The sequence below is a fragment of the Caretta caretta genome, chromosome 9 (assembly GCF_965140235.1).
Source record: "Caretta caretta isolate rCarCar2 chromosome 9, rCarCar1.hap1, whole genome shotgun sequence".
In the NCBI taxonomy this organism is placed as follows: domain Eukaryota; kingdom Metazoa; phylum Chordata; order Testudines; family Cheloniidae; genus Caretta; species Caretta caretta.
In genome coordinates, this window is record NC_134214.1 from 81507026 (window position 1) to 81524703 (window position 17678).

General features: G+C 45.1%; 1 protein-coding gene across 2 annotated transcripts in view; it reads left to right on the forward strand.

The window, feature by feature from the left end:
• Positions 1–606: 606 nt before the first annotated feature.
• The window catches only part of LOC125642670 (vascular endothelial growth factor receptor kdr-like), a 184419-nt gene continuing 167347 nt past the window's right edge, over positions 607–17678 (forward strand). For both annotated transcript variants that reach the window (XM_048864348.2, XM_048864349.2), the window contains exon 1: positions 607–1573. In XM_048864348.2, coding sequence (XP_048720305.2) covers positions 1510–1573 — 64 coding nt within the window. In that variant the 5' untranslated portion in view covers positions 607–1509. The remainder of the gene's footprint in view (positions 1574–17678) is intronic.

The following is a 17678-nucleotide window of genomic DNA, read 5'->3' on the forward strand; positions in this document are numbered from 1 at the left end:
CAAACTGACATCAGGAAACCAACTTCTGTTAAATCCGTGTATTCTGCTCAGGTCGCTTGGCGGATGGGAGGGAAAGAAACACCAAAAGCCGATATCCTGAGCACCTGCCTTACTTCCCAGGTTGTTCCAACACCTTCACAGGCAGAAAACTGGGGCAAGGTTTCTTTCCTCGCCCACTCTCTTGTGTGTTTCATTTTGCTTGTCAGCGTCTCTGGCGCACACCAGGGAGCTCAGCAACAACTGCACCTCTTGGGGTACAGAGCCCCCAAGCCCAGGCCCAGACCCATGCGGTGGAAAGGAGTCCAGGGGCACATGGAGGAGCTGCCTCGACCAGCCTCTGCCCCCCACTCCCCTCGTTCGACTGGAGCCTGAGCTTGCTGCCACCTGCCTGCCCTGCCCACCTGTGAGCGAGATAGGCGAGAACCAGCGCAAGGGGTGGCACGGGTGGGGGGTGAGGGTGGGGGTTTGAAATCCCAGCTGATTTTGCCTTATCTCAGGCAGCAGCAGCCCTGGGAGCCTTAGCACTGGAAAAGTGACAGCGAGCGAGCGAAACACCCCCCGGCTGCGCTGCTGACGTCTCTCCTTCCTCTTCTTCTTTCCCTATAAAAAATCCCAGGCTCACATCAAACATCCCAGCAAAAGCAGATCAGACTGGGAGGGGTGGGGGAGAGAGAGAGAAATACCTAAACTGTGATCTGCCCCGGCACAAACCCCACTCCTCGCAAGAAGCCGAACCGCTCGCCTGCTCCTGGGCTTCTGATTCCCCCACCAGCATGTAGCAGAGATCCCGTGGGCTCGTGTCCGCTGCAACAGCTGCTGGGACGCAGGCGTTTTTGTTTTGTTATTCCCCACCCCCCACACCCCCAGTCTCGCAAGCCTGAGAAAGTTTAAAGGCTTCTTCCTCCAGATCCCTGCAGCACCTGCACCCCCCTGGATAAACAGCCCTCAGCGGAGGCTCTGGGTGACAGACACCTTAAACAGAACCCAGCCCAAGGGAGGAGAGAAAACTCAGAAGCCGCAGAAGAAACTTTGTACCCAAACTTTTTGTTGCTGCTACTTTGCTTTGTTAACCCCTTTGGTCAGTTGTATAACATCTGCTCTTCTCACTGATCTCTCTACTTTTCATCCGATTTAGAAAAAAGAAAAAGAAAAAACCCCAAAACAAACAAACAAACAAACAAAAACCCCCAGATCATCCCATGAGTTGGGGGGGGGGGAGGGGAACCAAGGAATAAAGTTATTCTGAGAAAAAAAAAAAACATTTGGCCGTCAAGAAGAGAGCGAGGCAAACAAAATCTGTAGCAAAGGGGGGAAGCCGTGAATGGAAAGCGCAGTTTCACTGGCATCAACAAGTGAGAACGGCTGGACGCCTTGTTCTTTCCCCCTCCCCGCCCTTACCCAGCCTGGAGGCTTTGAAACTTGGTGCTGGAAAGAAATTGACCCTATTGACAGATCTCCCTCCTTGCACGTTTATAAAGGCTACACTCCTAATTCACATCTGCACCAGACATGACTCCAAAGCCCTGCACCGCCCTGGCTGTTTCTATGCTTCACGGACTGCTTTGGCTACAAGGTAAGAGCAGTTTACACGTGGTTTTTTTCAATCTCTCTTCTGTCACTCACTCTCCTTTGATTTCACAGTGCGTTTTTGCTCCGACAACTTTCTCTCCTGGCTTGGCTCGCTCGGGTGTGGTATCCAGGTTGGAACTGATTCTCTCCCTCCCCCCTTCCCAGCAAGCCACCTTGTTTGCCAAAGCGGGTCATATCACAGGGACCAGTTCCAAACAAGCCACTCCTGGATGCCGGCGAGCTGATTTAAAGAAAAAATAATGATAAACCCCTGGGTAGGATGGAGAGGAACGACTTCCGCCGTGGGTGTGGGTGTGGGTCTTGGTTGGTGCCCCTGTCCAATATGGTTCTAGCTCCGGGTTTTCTTGCCTGGCCCAGCACCTTGCCCACAGGGGGCCAAAGGCAACACTTGGGCTGGCTGAACTTTCCGCGTATTTATTTTTTTCTCCTGCTATACGCAGGCATGCACCTGAGTACACTGACCTCCTAGCGCCATGGGCTCCTGCGCGTTACGTGGGGGCATCTGGAATCACCCGACATGAAGCAACAAAGCAAGCAAACTCTGTTTAAGCTCTGGGGACCTGTGAGAGGGGAAATTTGCAGTCCGGCTCGGTCCTTGGGGCGGGGGTGGGGGAGCCTGAATTGTCACAGAGTTCAATTTGGTTTCCTTTATGGATGCAACTCTTTCAACTATGTAGTTGTTTTAATTGCCTGGGATTTTCTCTCCTGGATATGCGTTCAGTTACTTTCTCGGGGCTCGGACATCGCAAGGAGTCAAGTGCCTTGAGGGCGCAGATCTGGGGAGCTGCCGCTAGATGGCGCTTGCCGCTGCCAGTCGGAATCCCTGGCCTCGGTGGGGACTTCCCTGGTTGAAGTTGAGAGAAAGAATGGCTTTGAGGTGGGTTTTCAGGAGAGCAGCGTGAGTGCTATGGGAGAACTCACCTGGGGAGCAGACAAGCTCTTCCTTTGTATTTTAGAGAAGGAAAGCAAGCTTGGAAAGCGTGCACTGCTCTAAAGTCTACCTGTTCCTGGTTCCCTAGCAGATGATCCACTTGCTCTCCCCCACCCATCCCAGGGCTTTGACCCTCAGATTCCTGTGGGGAAGTGAAGGCTCCATTCTCTGTCCATGACTCACATTCTTCTCCAGTTTTGCACTTACTCAGCACTAACTGTTCCCAGGCGCCCACCAGAAGAACCTTCTTTTTAGCCGTAGCTGAACTTTCTCAGAGAGGCCCTGAATTCTTAGTACTTTACTTTGAGCAACTAACAAGCTTTGTTCTTAATCACCTCCCTGTCCTTGCCCTGGGCTTTCTTCTGGAAGACCCCCACCCACATTGCAGATGTGATACATCCAATGAAATCCCACACAGTAATGCCTAATTAATTCAGCGGCCAATGGGCCAGTGAGGAATTGGCTCTGGAATTTCCTGTAATAAGTTTACAAGGGCTCCCTCACTAGATATCAGCTCTCTTACCAACAGCAATGGGAGCTCAGGTTTGAATACTTCAAAGGGGTCAGCGCTTCATTAAAATATTTGGAAATAGAGAAAGATGTATCTTCAGAAAAATGTCCTTGAAGTCTGCTGCATTTGAAGGACTCCCTCCCCCCAATTCCCCCCCCCCCAGCTAACACTTCTGATCCCCTGGCCTTGAGGCTTCAACAATTAGTTAAAATAGCAATTTGTGGGGCTTAGTATCTTTCTCCTCTATGGGAACATTTCAAGTTGTATTTGATCATCTGAAACCCCCTGAAGAAGATGAGGCTTCAAAAGCTGAGGCTATAGCATATATTTGAGCCCTCTGTTGTGCATGGGGCAAGTTGAATCCATGAAATCACTTCCTTCATGGGGAACAGAATAATTCAGGGGTGCAATTCTTAAGGTCCATACATAAAGAAGTTGCGTGAGCAATCTTCTTCACTCTAGATTGTATCACCCCTTCCTCTACACCTGGTTGTGCATCAATGCTGTGTTCTCCTTCTAAATGTGTGTCTGGAGTTACTCCTGATTTATGCTAGTGCAAGAGAATAATTGGGCTAATGAGATTTAGAAGAGCTTTTCCATGTGCCATGTGGTCTTCCATTATTTCATTAATCATGAGGATTTCACTGGATTACCATGCTACTTATTCATGGCACCTCAGATGGTATATAGGAGATGTGGAATTTCTCCTGCCAGTAGTGTTCCATAGTGTTCCTTGAGCCATGGGTATATTTCAAAACACCAGACTATTGGTTCTTTAGTCTCCTTATGGTCAGTATCAAGTGTGTCTCTAGGCTCTTGGGGTACGGTTAATTTCCACCAACAATAATCAATAACCAGACTTATCAGGAAGACAGATCTGCTGAGGCACCATAGCACCGTAAACTACCAGAGCTTCATTACTAGAATCCACATATTTGGTTTGGTTTATTCAGAGACTTATAAAACACTCCCTCACAGTGCCTCTGGGTGTATGTACCAACATTTTAAACACTTGCTAGCAAGGGTCAGCCCAGAAACTCAGAAACGAGCTCCATATATTCCTCACAAATATACCTGGAGTAAACATGAGCTTTACATCTTGCCTTAAAGGGCCAGTTTGAGCTCTTCTGACCAGCAGAGGAACTGGATTCCATAGGCAAGAGTCATGAATACCCTGCCACCAGCCACCGGTAGTAGAAGTTCCCTAGCTGACCTCAGTTATTGTTAGAGCATGTGGGGAAATAGGTGATTCCATAACTGATTGGCCTTTATACATCAGTAGCAACATTTTGAATTGCACCTGGAAGCAAATAGGAAGTTCGTGCAGTCCTCAGAGAATTGCTGTAATGCACTCCCTCTGGCTGACACTGCAAGTACACAGCCAGCTGTATTCTCCACTAACAGTGACTTTTGAATGGTCTTCAGAGCTTGTCCATATAGGGCATAAGACAGCAGTGCAGCCTGAAGGTTACAAAGGCATGTATTACCATGGCAATTTCTGTATCAGAGAGAATTGGTAACAAGTACCTGGCCAAGCACAGGTGGGAAAACGCATTTCTGGCCACCAGTTTTTTCTGGGAATCCAGGAGCACACTCATATTGCAACTGTTACCGAAAAGGGTGGGTGTACTCCCACAGAAATGGGCCAGGGACAGCTATCACCCAGTGCACCCTCTCATAGACTCCTTATCTGGTAGTCTTACCCCTACTGTATTTAGCAAGAGCTTCATCCAGATCACTTTCATCCATGCCCCTTCAGAGCCAGGCACAGAGAAGGGAGAAAGAGAGAATGCCTTATCTATATCTGACAATAAACAGGGGCAGATCTGTGTGTCATAGAATCATAGAATCATAGGGTTAGAAGGGACCGTAAAGTTCATCTAGTCTAATCCCCTGCCAAGATGCAGGAGTTGTTGTGTCTAAACCATCCAGGACAAATGGCTATCCAGCCTCCTTTTGAAAATCTCCAGTGAAGGAGCTTCCATGACTTCCCACAGCAGTTTGTTCCATTGTTTTACTGTTCTTACAGTTTGGAAGGTTTGCCTGAGCTTTAATCTAAATCTGCTATGCTGTAGTTTGAACCCATTGCCTCTTGTCCTGCCCTTTGTGGCAAGACAGAACAACTTTTCTCCATCTTTTTTATGGCAGCTGTTCAAGTATTTGAAGACTGCTATCATGTCCTCCCCTTAATCTCTTTTCCAAACTAAACATACCCAGTTCCTTCAGCCTTTACTCATATGGCCTGCATTCCATCCCTATGATCATCTTTGTTGCTCGCCTCTCGGTCCTTTCCAGTTTCTCTACATCCTTTCTATACAGCGGTGACCAAAACTGGACACAGTACTCCAGCTGAGGGCTAACCAGCACTGAGGAGAGTGGTAGTAACACCTCCTATGACTTGCATGATAATGCAACTCTAAATTGCATTTGCTTTTTTTCCAGCAGTACTGCATTGTTGACTCATGTTGAGGTTGTGATCCACCATAACTCCCAGATCCTTCTCAGCAGTGCTGCTGCCAAACCAGTTAGCCTCCTCCTCTGTTTGGGACAGACACCAAGGGAAAGGATATTTTCTTAGCTAATACCCCAGCCACAGTAGAGGACTTCAAGTACTCTGTTGCAGCTAATTAGTATTGGTTTGAGATGACTGCCACCATCGCTCTGCCAATCAGCCTCATGTCACAGGTCTGGAGACTACCACCATGACCTGTGTAGATGGCACACAGGGAATCGAAGAACATTTAGGAGTCACTGTATTGATGGTTGAGGACAAAAGTTATATCTTATTAGACCATTGATAGGTTGTATTTTCCCTTAAGGAAATCTAAAACCTAATCATACCCATGGATCAGCAACAGGTCCTGCACCCTGACCATAGCAAAGCTGAGATCTGATTTCAAATCAGAAGAGGTAATAGGCAGACCATTGCTCATCCCAGCAATCACCAGCCCTATTCCAAAAAGCTTAGCTCCGAAATATGTAGATGTACTGAAATCATCTAGAATAGTGCCATGCTTGTCATGGCATTTCCTCCTTCTTTGACATTGTTGCATATTTTAGTTCTGATTCCTCTTAGCACAAGGTTGAAATGGTTCTGTTTGACTCTTATTGCATTTACAGTCTTTATTCTCTAAATAGAAAGGCTGGTGGAAATTTTTGGCAAAAAAGGTGGGGTTTTTTCCTGGTTGAAAAGCGATTTGTTTGGGTGTATGGTGTTTGTTGTTGCTGTTGTTCCTGGTCAAAAAGTGGTTTTGGTTGGTTTGTTTGTTTTCAAAAACTTTTTTTTCCCCAAGAAATAGCTGACATTGACAAATTTGTCATTTTGCATGAAAAACTTAATGCTTTTTTTGTTTTTTTAATCCTGATATTTTTTATCAAAAATGGTTTTCAGTAAGCCAAAAATCCCAGTAACCTTTTTCAATAACATTTTCCAGTGGTTTTGAGAACCATACTAAAATAAAATCATGAAAACTTTCAAAAAAAATGAAAAGTGGATCTATTTTGAACTTTTTGACATAAAAACACCTTTAATATTTCAAATATTTTTGTGAAAATAGGTTTTGATTTTTCAACCAGACCTACAAATAGTATATTACTACTATTGATGGTTTGTTATTCGTCTCCTGTACATTTCTAAGACAACACACCTCAGTACTAGGAAACCATCCCAATCATCATGCTTCAGAGCATAAATGATCACTGGCTGGGGTCAGGAAGAAAGTTAGCCCCATGGGAAAATATTGCAATATTGTGGTCATGTTTTTGCCTTTCTAAGAAGAATCCATCATTGGTCTCTGTTGAGGACAGGATACTGGACTAAATAGACCATTGCTCACTTTTTATAAAAGCAAGTCTTATGTCCCACTGCTAATGTGATTTTCTAAATATCTGCTGCACTGTGGAAAAATGTTATAAACTGTACAGAACTCTTTTTAAAAACTAGTGTTATACTAATTTTCCTGTCTAAAACTGCCAGATTCAAAACTAAGCAGAAAGAATTTTACAGTAATTAACATAAGAACATAAGACTGGCCATACTGGGTCAGACCAAAGGTCCATCCAGCCCAGTATTCTGTCTGCCGACAGTGGCCAATACCAGGTGCCCCAGAGGGAGTGAACCTAACAGGTAAAGATCGAGTGATTTCTCTCCTGCCATCCATCTCCACACTCTGACAAACAGAGGCTAGGGACACCATTCCTTACCCATCCTGGCTCATAGCCATTAATGGACTTAATCTCCATGAATTTATCTAGTTCTCTTTTAAACCCTGTTACAGTCCTAGCCTTCACAACCTCCTCAGGCAAGAAGTTCCACAGGTTGACTGTGCGCTGAGTGAAGAACTTCCTTTTATTTGTTTTAAACCTGCTGCCCATTAATTTCATTTGGTGGCCCCTAGTTCTTATATTATGGGAACAAGTAAATAACTTTTCCTTATTCACTTTCTCCACACCACTCATGACTTTATATACCTCTATCATATTCCCCCTTAGTCTCCTCTTTTCCAAGCTGAAAAGTCCTAGCCTCTTTAATCTCTCCTCCTATGGGACCCATTCCAAACCCCTAATCATTTTAGTTGCCCTTTTCTGAACCTTTTCTAACACCAGTATATCTTTTTTGAGATGAGGAGACCACATTTGTACGCAGTATTCAAGATGTGGGCGTGCCATGGATTTATATAAGGGCAATAAGATTATTCTCCGTCTTATTCTCTATCCCTTTTTTAATGATTCCTAACATCCTGTTCACTTTTTTGACTGCCACTGCGCACTGCACTTACGTTCTTATGTTCTTATGCTGTATGCACACATTGAATTGAAATAGAATGTCTTATGCTTCTGTTGCATTTTCATCCAAAATACTTCACAAACTGTATACAACAGGGGTCACTTTCTCCACCACTGAAATGCAGGTGGAATGGGGAAGCTGTTTTCAGCTCACCTTGTAAAACTCCAGGGGGAATTTCAGATAGGTAGATTCTAACTGTCCAGACGAGAGTTTGGCCAGAACATTGAGGCTAACCCCCGTGTAGTTGCATAATTCATTTAATATTTTCTACATTTTCCTGGGGTGCTCCACCTTTTATTCCTCCTCTGCACTGGCTAGACTTCCCCATTATTGAGACTGAAATGGGACTTGCAAATGGCAGTAATTCAAGGACATTTTGGTTATCCCAGCAGCCCGGGGAGCAAAATAGATCACAGCCCCCTAACATTTTCCTTCACAGCTCTTCTCAGGTGCCTGACAGAATATTAAGCCTTTCTAATGCTGATAAGGCATTCTTGCTCTGATGTACCTCATGACATGGGAAAGAAATAGGGCAGAGAGCCTAGCTCTGTATTCAGCCACTCTGGCCAGCAAGATAGGTTGTTTAAATAAGTGGAGATCCTGGTGTAAAAGTTTATACAGGTCACTGGAATAAATGGTCTCTCATCTGACTGGGCTAGACACTTATTTTTTATTTTATTTTTTGTACGGCAACACAGAAAACAGCAGAACCTGCCAAAATCAACCAGTGCAGATTATTATCTGGAAATGTCATTTAATATAAATAGAGGGTTGACGTTTACCATGGGAGCAATGCTGCACCAGGAGAAAGCTTAGGACTGCAAGGCAATATTAGAGCAAACCATATGGAGATGTTTTTTGTATGACAGATGGACTCTTAAAAATGCATCCAGGCCCATTGTTCCTCAAATGAGGAAAAGGAGGAAGGCTGGTAGGATAGAGGCTAGGAGGAGAACATCTGAGGTGAAATGTAAACCGTCTGTACGTTGAAGGTACACAATGGTCATTGCCCAAGCATGGTGGAGCATATGCAAAAATAACATCCCACCTTTCAGTAGATGGATGTTGCAGGTAAAGAGCCAGTGACCTTCAGGAAAAAGCGGCGTGGGGGTTTGGCCTGAGCTGGAAGGACACTCAAGATGGGTGGAGTCACAGATTCTGCCCCAGGGCAGCAAAGGGGGTTGAGTGGCCATGATTACACTGGAGGGGAACTTCCTCTTCTACATCTGCCAAAGCACCCACAGCTGCAGAAACTGGCCATGTCATGGAGCTTTTGGGGGCTCCATGCCACAGACGCAGCTAGGGCCAGGATCGGGCCCATTAATTGTACTGGGAATAATTAGTGTTGGGCTCACAGTAGAAGTGAGCCAAAATGTGGCTAGGTCTATAGGGCTAGACTTAACCTTCAGGCTCAGCCCTGAGTAAAAGGCAGTGCGCAGCTGCACTATGCCAGGAGTGGTCTGGGAAACCCCTTAGGGTGTCACAATTCTTCCCCTGTTGCTGTCTTGCTCTGGCTTCTGCAAAGAGCAGCATTTAATTTTCCTCTTGCACCTGGCCAGTGAGGTGGGGGTGGGACCAGATCCAGGCTTCACCCTCAACCCACCCCTCTGCAACTTCTCTGTGTTGGTGGGGGTTTAATCTAGGGCTGCCCTCTGCACCAGACGAGATCCAAGGTCCAGGTAGCTGAGCAAGAGCTGGGGGAGAGGGGTGTTGCTGCTTAGCTTGGCACATGCCAGCCCACGGGCTTTGCACATGGGTAGGTAGCTGGTGGCATCTTGTTTTAATATTATGCAGATTTTTAATTAAGTTTTCAACTTGACCCCATGGTAGTGCAAAGAGCACACCTGACTGCCTCTCACTGGGTGAGGCTGATCTAACATCTCTGTGCTGGGGATACAGCTCACTTAGAACCATCAAAGAGAATAAAAGCAGAACTGAATTGTGCAAATGATTATCATTGGGCTCATCATATGACCTGATCCAACCTGCTTTATCAGTATTGAAACAAACTTCTATTTGATAGTGATGATGCTTTGCATTCATATGTACTCTTCATGAGTCTGATTCTCCAAACAGACACCAAAGCCCTTGTGGTTCTATACCATGAAAGCTTCCAGCACTGTGAAGGAATTAGTAAACTTAGTGGGCTGGTGAAGTCACTGGAGTTACACTGATATAAAACCACTATGAGAGAGAACTGAATCAAGCCCTGTATTTTCAAAGCACTATGCAAATTTTTACTAACTAATCCACTGATCTAAGCAGGTTGACCTATTGCTCCGTGAGAATGTTGCCATTTTTTTAACAGGATAACTCAAAGCTACACACTCTGATTGAGTGTTTAGGGGGCAGTGAATAGAAACAGTTTTGAGAGGCACTGAAGTGCCCTCACCTTCAAGTCCTTTGATTAGTCTGCCCTTTAAGTACCTACTTTGTTGCTCTCACTACGTCCTGTTCTCCGTTCCCTCTGCCAAAGCATCACCCAATCTACCCTCAGGTCTCAGGATTACGAAAATTGTTACATTTTGAAAGTCGTAGAGGAATTTCTGAGCCCTGCTGCGAGTGGAGGTCTGCACAATTTCTCTTCCTTGTGCCCAAATTAAGTTTGCTTCTTCCCTTTTAAGTTGGGACTAGTGCAGAGATTTGGCAAGCCAATGTGGGATTGCCTGTGGTTTGCAGTTTAATCTCTTTAGCTTTCTGCAGTCGGATGCAGTAAGTCTTCATACCGTGCTGAACTTTATGAGATGTGACTTCTGCAAGCTTCCCTAATATGTGTAATCACAAAGGGATTCACAACTGGCCGACGGTGTGCTCTGAGCCGATGCAGAGGGCCTTTGTTGTGGTTCTAAAGTAGTAGTTTTTAGCACTGTGAAAGAATTCTTGAAGTTACTGGGCAAGAAGAAAACCACATTGTCTAATCTGTTAAGTGATAAAGGGCCAAACAAGTCAGTTTCCCATTATGCCCTAGAGGGAATGGCAAAAGCATATGGTCCCAAAGATTTCAAAATTTAGCCAAAAACTGGACTCAGACCAGTATGTAAAGGAAATGTATGGACTTTCCTTCTATTTTCAGATCACATGCCTTCGTCTTTTGCATTTCCACATAGGTTTCCTTAGATCTTCCTGTGTTTTTCTTAACTGTGGGAAAGAGATTGCCAAGGAAGTGCAGAAGGGAGCTTGCAGGCTGTCTGGAATTGTTCTTCATTTGAGGGTCAAGGAAGCTTGATCCTGTTATTATCTGTTCATTTTTTTAACCTTCATGAATCCAAAACACCTCAGTCAAAATGTTAGCTTCCTTGGGGTTGGAGGTTAGGAAATTTCACCCAGTGGGTCAAATTCTGCCTCATGGTTACAATGGTGTAAATTTTGCATAGGAGCCCTGTCTCCAATGGAGTTTCTTTGGATTTACACCAGTATAATTGTAAGCAGAATTTGGCAGCACATATTTCTCACAGAGGTCTCCCAAAAGAAGACAGTTGCTGTTTAAGGGGCCAACCCTATATGGTGGTTTAGCACCCTCAGTTCCCACTGATGGCAACTAATGCTGGGTGCACAACTGGAAAATGCTGACAATAAATGGAAAACAGATTTTCTAGCTTTTACCACATTGCAGGACCCTAGTCTAACTTATCAAAACTAGTGATCCAACAAACAGATTTATCCCCCATCCACAGAAGGACACAATCAGTAATTGTGGCTATACAGCAGAAACAGGCTTGCCACTACAAAGTTCTGATCCAGATCCCAAATTCCCTCAGTCTTTAGAAACTGAGATTTAGTTTTGGCCCTTTATAGACAGAGGAGTCATCTGTGGTGATACGTCTGAATCTGAACTTCCCAGACATTTGGAAGTGGTGGGATCTGGGGCTGTGATCCAGGCCCATCTCCAATATACAGAAATGTACCGTGTTTATTCTCCAGTGGCTATAAAAAGATCTTTTTTCCATGCTTCATCACACGGTGCTCTGCCTGCTTGAAACTGCCTCCTGATGGGCCAGTAATATATGCCCATGCTGTAGTATTTGGAATGCTTTCTAGCTGCAGTCCTAATTACAGTGCTTCTTCATAGAGGAAATGCTTGTTGCAAGACAGTAGTATGTGCCTGTGTTTACAGAGAGGAAAATAAAGCCTTGTGGATGGTAACTAGCAAACCACAAGGTCTCTGTCTTTCCTTACAGAAAAATAAATCCCCCATATGCACAATATTCTGCAATCTCTAGGCCTATGTCACTAGCCCACCCTGCCTTGTGTGGCAGTAACCCACTCTCTCCACTGTCACAGCTCTCTTGGAATTGCATGTCACCCATGAAGGCTCTCTCTCCATGAATCCACCTTATGAAGAAGGGTGCAGAGGGCATATAGTCATCTGAACCAAAAATCCTGCACCACTTTGTGATACACAAGTTTTCAGATCACCCCGAGTGCTGTGGGCCAGAGTCCCTTCTCCCTTGCACTCGTGTAATTCCAGTGGGACAGATTCTGCTCTCCATCACCAAGACATAAATCCAGGCCTTTGCTTTCAGTGACAGTACTCCAGGTGAGAGGAGAATCGACCTCTGCATTGCTGCATTGTACTATGTGTCTGGTTCGATTACAATATTCGTGCAGCAGGGACAGTTAGCCAAATTCATCACTGACATAAATGCAGCACCACTGAACTTGGCCTTGTATCTTTCTGGTTGTTTTCTGAAGCGCCTAACAAACGCTACTGACAATAGTATCTCTCTCCACCAAAGCATTAGATAAAAATAAAAGAAGCTGGTAATAAATACTGTTGAGTGTGTAGATTGAAAACCACCGGCCCAGTCCAGCTGTCTTGACACGAGTTTTCCCTCTGAAACCAATGGGACTACTTAGGTGAGCAAAGATGAATCACCTAAGTAAAGGTTGCAGGAGGAGTCTAACAGTTTGAACAAACCTTTCTGACTTAGGATGGGCAAATTTAGTTTGGGTTTAATAACAGCTGAGATGGTTGTTAGCTCCAAACTCTAATGAACTGATTCTTAGTTATTATTTGCATTACTGTAGTGCAAAGAAGCGCTGAAGTCAGTTAACTACTTTAAAATATCATGAAATGCCCGAACTGCCTTTTTTCAGCCATAACTGGAAGGTCCAAAGCAGCACAAGCGATTTCATCGAGGTACTTCTGGGCCTGCTGAAGCCAGTATCTGAAGTTTCCCTGAGAGACAGCCTGAGCTGGCCTGCCAGCTAGAACAAGGAGGATAAAGCCTCTGTGCCGAACTTCTGAACCTTGTGCTCACCTGCTCATTCTAACATATGGGGAAGGAACATGATTTGAAAAATTGCTCCCTGCGCTTTCCAAAGACTGAGATTTTCATTTGATTCAGTTTCTTGGGCTGCCTGTGTTGAACGACTGAGATTGCCAAAGAAGCAACTCACTCCATCGTGTAATTGCACTTTTGTGCAGGTGGAGACGAGATTGGTCCATCTTTAAGCCCCATTGCCATATCTTGGAGGGAGTATAGGGAGCGCTTTTTTCCAATGCCTATCATGAATAATCAGATGAAATAATAATATAACGTGGGGTGAGGACACGACACTTTATCGAGAGCTAGCTATAGATGTACACAGAGCAAGGAAGTTAAAAATGGCTTCAGCTGCACAAGGCCGCAGGTGAGAACAAAACAACAAATTTGGCCAGGCTAGAAGATTCTTCTGCTATTACAATGAAAAGATGATTCAAGTGACTGTAACCAATGATGTCACCCAGAGACCCTTTCAACCACAGGTTAAGCTATTACACAGTGAGAGGCAGAGAGAGCCATCTACCTTCCCACCACTCCACATTTTTCCTTTACAAATGGATGGCATCGATGTTGTTTTTATTTCATTGTCATACATTGGGCTAAATTCTGCTCTCAGATATACAGTAGTGTAAAACCACAGTAGCTTGGCTGAACACCATGGAGTGACTCTGGATTTGCTCTAATGTAACAAAAGCAGAGTTGTTGGTTTTTTTAAAAATTACAATTTATTTGATGTTTCCAGGAATAATATAGGTAAGATGGGAGAACTTCTTCAGTCAAAGCACTGACGCTTCTTAGTAGGGCTCTAAACTATGGGTTTTTTTTTTATCATGTTGGCAAATCCTGTGTTGCTTATGTAACATACTTGTAAAGTGTGTCATGTCCTCCTCATGTGACTAGTCCACATAGAGGATAACAGCCTGCTACTGTTACTAGCTAATGGAGTTGCTTCTTTAACTCACATCTGTTTTGGTGCTGAAGATCCCACGCCCAGGTTTTACGCAGTCCTTACTCAGGCAAACTTCCCATTGAGTAGGGGCTGAGTAACAGCTAAGGCAGGTCTTTGGGATTTGGCCCTGTAATAATGTCCAGAGAGATTCACTAAACTCCCAGAGTCCTACTTCAGCATGCATTGGGGCTTGGTATAGAGATTCCTAGGGGTAGTGTCTCCTTTGGCTATCTCAAATTGATTAGCCCATTCTGCTTGGAAAGAGTGCCACATTTTCATCACACTTCATCATCGCAGCCTAATGACAACTTTCCAACGTGTAATGATACCACAGGTCTCTGGGAACTGAGAGGCTAATTACCAAGAAGTTGCTAATGACTACATTTACAGTTTAATTGCTTGATCCACTGCTATTGCAGACTCTGATTTTGTCTACTGAAGAGACAAACTGGACCTTAGGGTTTATTTGTTTATGTTTTTGGAATTTCTCTTGGCATTCTGGGCTGCACTGATATGCAGGCTGTTTTCTGACTGTTTTCACACCAAGGCAAATTAATACAGTCAGCACCACACTCTAGCCCATTGTGGTTTTGTAAGTTTCATACACACATAAAATGTAGCTTACCCCTCCAAAACAACTTTGTGTGTAATGAAAGAGAAGTAGAGGTCAAAGGGATGGACTCATTCTCAGGAAGGGGAGAGTCCCCAGCAAGAAGCATGCAGGAACCAAAGTGTGGAGAGAAGAGGGAGCTCACAAGAATCTATCAAGTCTTTTTTTTTTTGCACCCCTTTTGTATCCAGACAGTGTTGTAAACCAATGTTCTCATCACCAGTCACTATCATTAGACGAGAGAGACGGAGGATGTGTTCAAAGCCATCTCACTCCTCTTTCTCCTTACTCTATGGGAGCATTAGATTATCTACTGATCCACTCTGTTCCACACATTCCTTTAGTTAGGGCGACCTAGAGGAATAGGATAGCTTACTTAGTGACTCATGTCCTTTGACGTGAGCCAAGTAAGATTCTGTTAGGAAGCCTTTGATCAAACAAAACAGTGTGTTTTCAAGCAGTAATAATAAAGTGTGATTTTAATACCATGGATCTTGAAATGTAGCTGCTTGAACTATTTTTACTCCACGGTCAGGTACCTATGTTTAATAAATGAGATGAAGAGGATGGATCATACTTTGTCTCCTGCTGGGGGCTGTCGTTAATTCTTATTGGAGTTGTTTGTGCAAAGTATTTATTATTACTATTAGCCATAAGTACTGGCCTTTCTCTTCCCAGTTGTACTCTCCAACATGTCAGAAGAAGCCATTGCCCCAGCTAGACTTACAGTCATAGAGGTTAAAGCAAGAAGTGACCACTAGATCAACTAGTGTGGCCTCCTATATATCACAGGTCACCAACACCAGCCAGCAGGCTAAACCTAAACTTGTCTTAGGGTATGTCTACACTACGAAATTAGGTCGATATTATAGTAGTCGATTTTTAGAAATCCATTTTATACAGTCGATTGCGTATGTCCACACTAAGCGCATTAAGTCGGCGGAGTGCGTCCTCACTACTGTAGCTAGCATCGACTTACAGAGCAGTGCACTGTGGGTAGCTATCCCACAGTTCCCGCAGTTTCCGCCACTCACTGGAATTCTGGGTTAAGCTCCCAATGCCTGATGGCACAAAAACATTGTTGTGGGTGGTTTTGGGTATATGTCATCAGTCGCCCCCTCCCTCCATGAAAGCAATGGCAGACAATCGTTTCGTGCCCTTTTTCCACACAGACACCATACCACGGCTTGCAGCCCGCTCAGCTCACCGACACCACCGCTGTTGTGTCCTGGGTGCTGCTGGCAGCAGACGGTGCAGTATGTCTGCTAACCATCATCATCCATCGCTTCCGCTGCAACTCTGCTCTGCTGCTATTGTCTAATAGCGAATTTCTCCATGTTTTCTGTCATGGGCTCCTGGGTACGTGTGTTCTTCCTCGGGAAATGTGCACAGTGCTAACCGTCATCCTCCACCACTTCCGCTGCAACTCTGCTCTCCTGCTCTCATGAATCCACCTCACAGATTGTCTCATCATTCTCTATAAATGTCTATTCTCATGGTATCCGTCTTTAGCCACCGCTTCAACTCTGCTCTCCTGCAGATGCCATACCACAGCAAGCATGGAGCCTGCTCAGATCACCGTGGCAGTTATGAGCATTGTAAACACCTTGCGCATTATCCTGCAGTATGTGCAGAACCAGAACCTGCAAAAGCAGGTGAGGAGGTGACGGCAGCGTGGTGACAAGAGTGATGAGGACATGGACACAGACTTCTCTCAAAGCCCGGGCCCTGGCAATTTGGACATCCTGGTGGCAATGGGGCAGGCTCATGCCGTGGAATGCCGATTCTGGGCCCAGGAAACAAGCACAGACTGGTGGGACTGTATAGCGTTGCAGGTCTGGGATGATTCCCAGTGGCTGCGAAACTTTCGCATGTGTAAGAGCACTTTCATGGAACTTTGTGACTTGCTTTCCCCTGCCCTGAAGTGGAAGAATACCAAGATGAGAGCAGCCCTCACAGTTCACAAGCGAGTGGCGATAGCCCTCTGGAAGCTTGCAACGTCAGACAGCTACGGGTCAGTTGGGAATCAATTTGGAGTGGGCAAATCTAATGTGGGGGCTGCTGTGATCCAAGTAGCCAACACAATCACTTAGCTGCTGCTATCAAGGGTAGTGACTCTGGGAAATGTGCAGGCTTTACTGCAATGGCTTTACTGCAATGGGATTCCCTAACTGTGGTGGGACGATAGATGGAACGCATATCCCTATCTTGGGACTGGACTACCTTGGCAGCCAGTACATAAACCACAAGCGGTACTTTTCAATGGTGCTGCAAGTACTGGTGGATCACAAGGGACATTTCACTGACATCAATGTGGGATGGCCAGGAAAGGTACATGACGCTCACATCTTCAAGAACTCTGGTCTGTTTGAACAGCTGCAGAAAGGGTCTTACTTCCCAGACCAGAAAATAACTGTTGGGGATGTTGAAATGCCTATAGTTATCCTTGGGGACCCAGCCTACCCCTCAATGCCATGGCTCATGAAGCCATACACAGGCACCCTGGACAGTAGTAAGGAGCTGTTCAAGTATAGGCTGAGCAAGTGCAGAATGGTGGTAGAATGTGCATTTGGACGTTTAAAAGCGCGCTGGCGCAGTTTACTGACTCAGTTAGACCTCAGCGAAACCAATATTATGATTGTTATTGCTGCTTGCTGTGTTCTCCACAATATCTGTGAGAGTAAGAGGGAGACGTTTATGGTGGGGTGGGAGGTTGAGACAAATTGCCTGACCACTGATTACACGCAGCCAGACACCAGGGCGATTAGAAGAGCACAGCAGAGTGAGCTGCATGTCAGAGGAGCTTTGAAAACCAGTTTCATGACTGTCCAGGCTATGGTGTGACAGTTCTGTTTGTTTCTCCTTGATGAAAACCCGCCCCCTTGGTTGACTTTACTTCCCTGTAAGCCAACCACCCTCCCCGCTTCGATTACCACTTGCGGAGGCAATAAAGTCATTGTTGTTCAAAATTAGGCATTATTTATTAATTCATCACACAAATAGGGGGATAACTGCCAAGGTAGCCCAGGAGGGG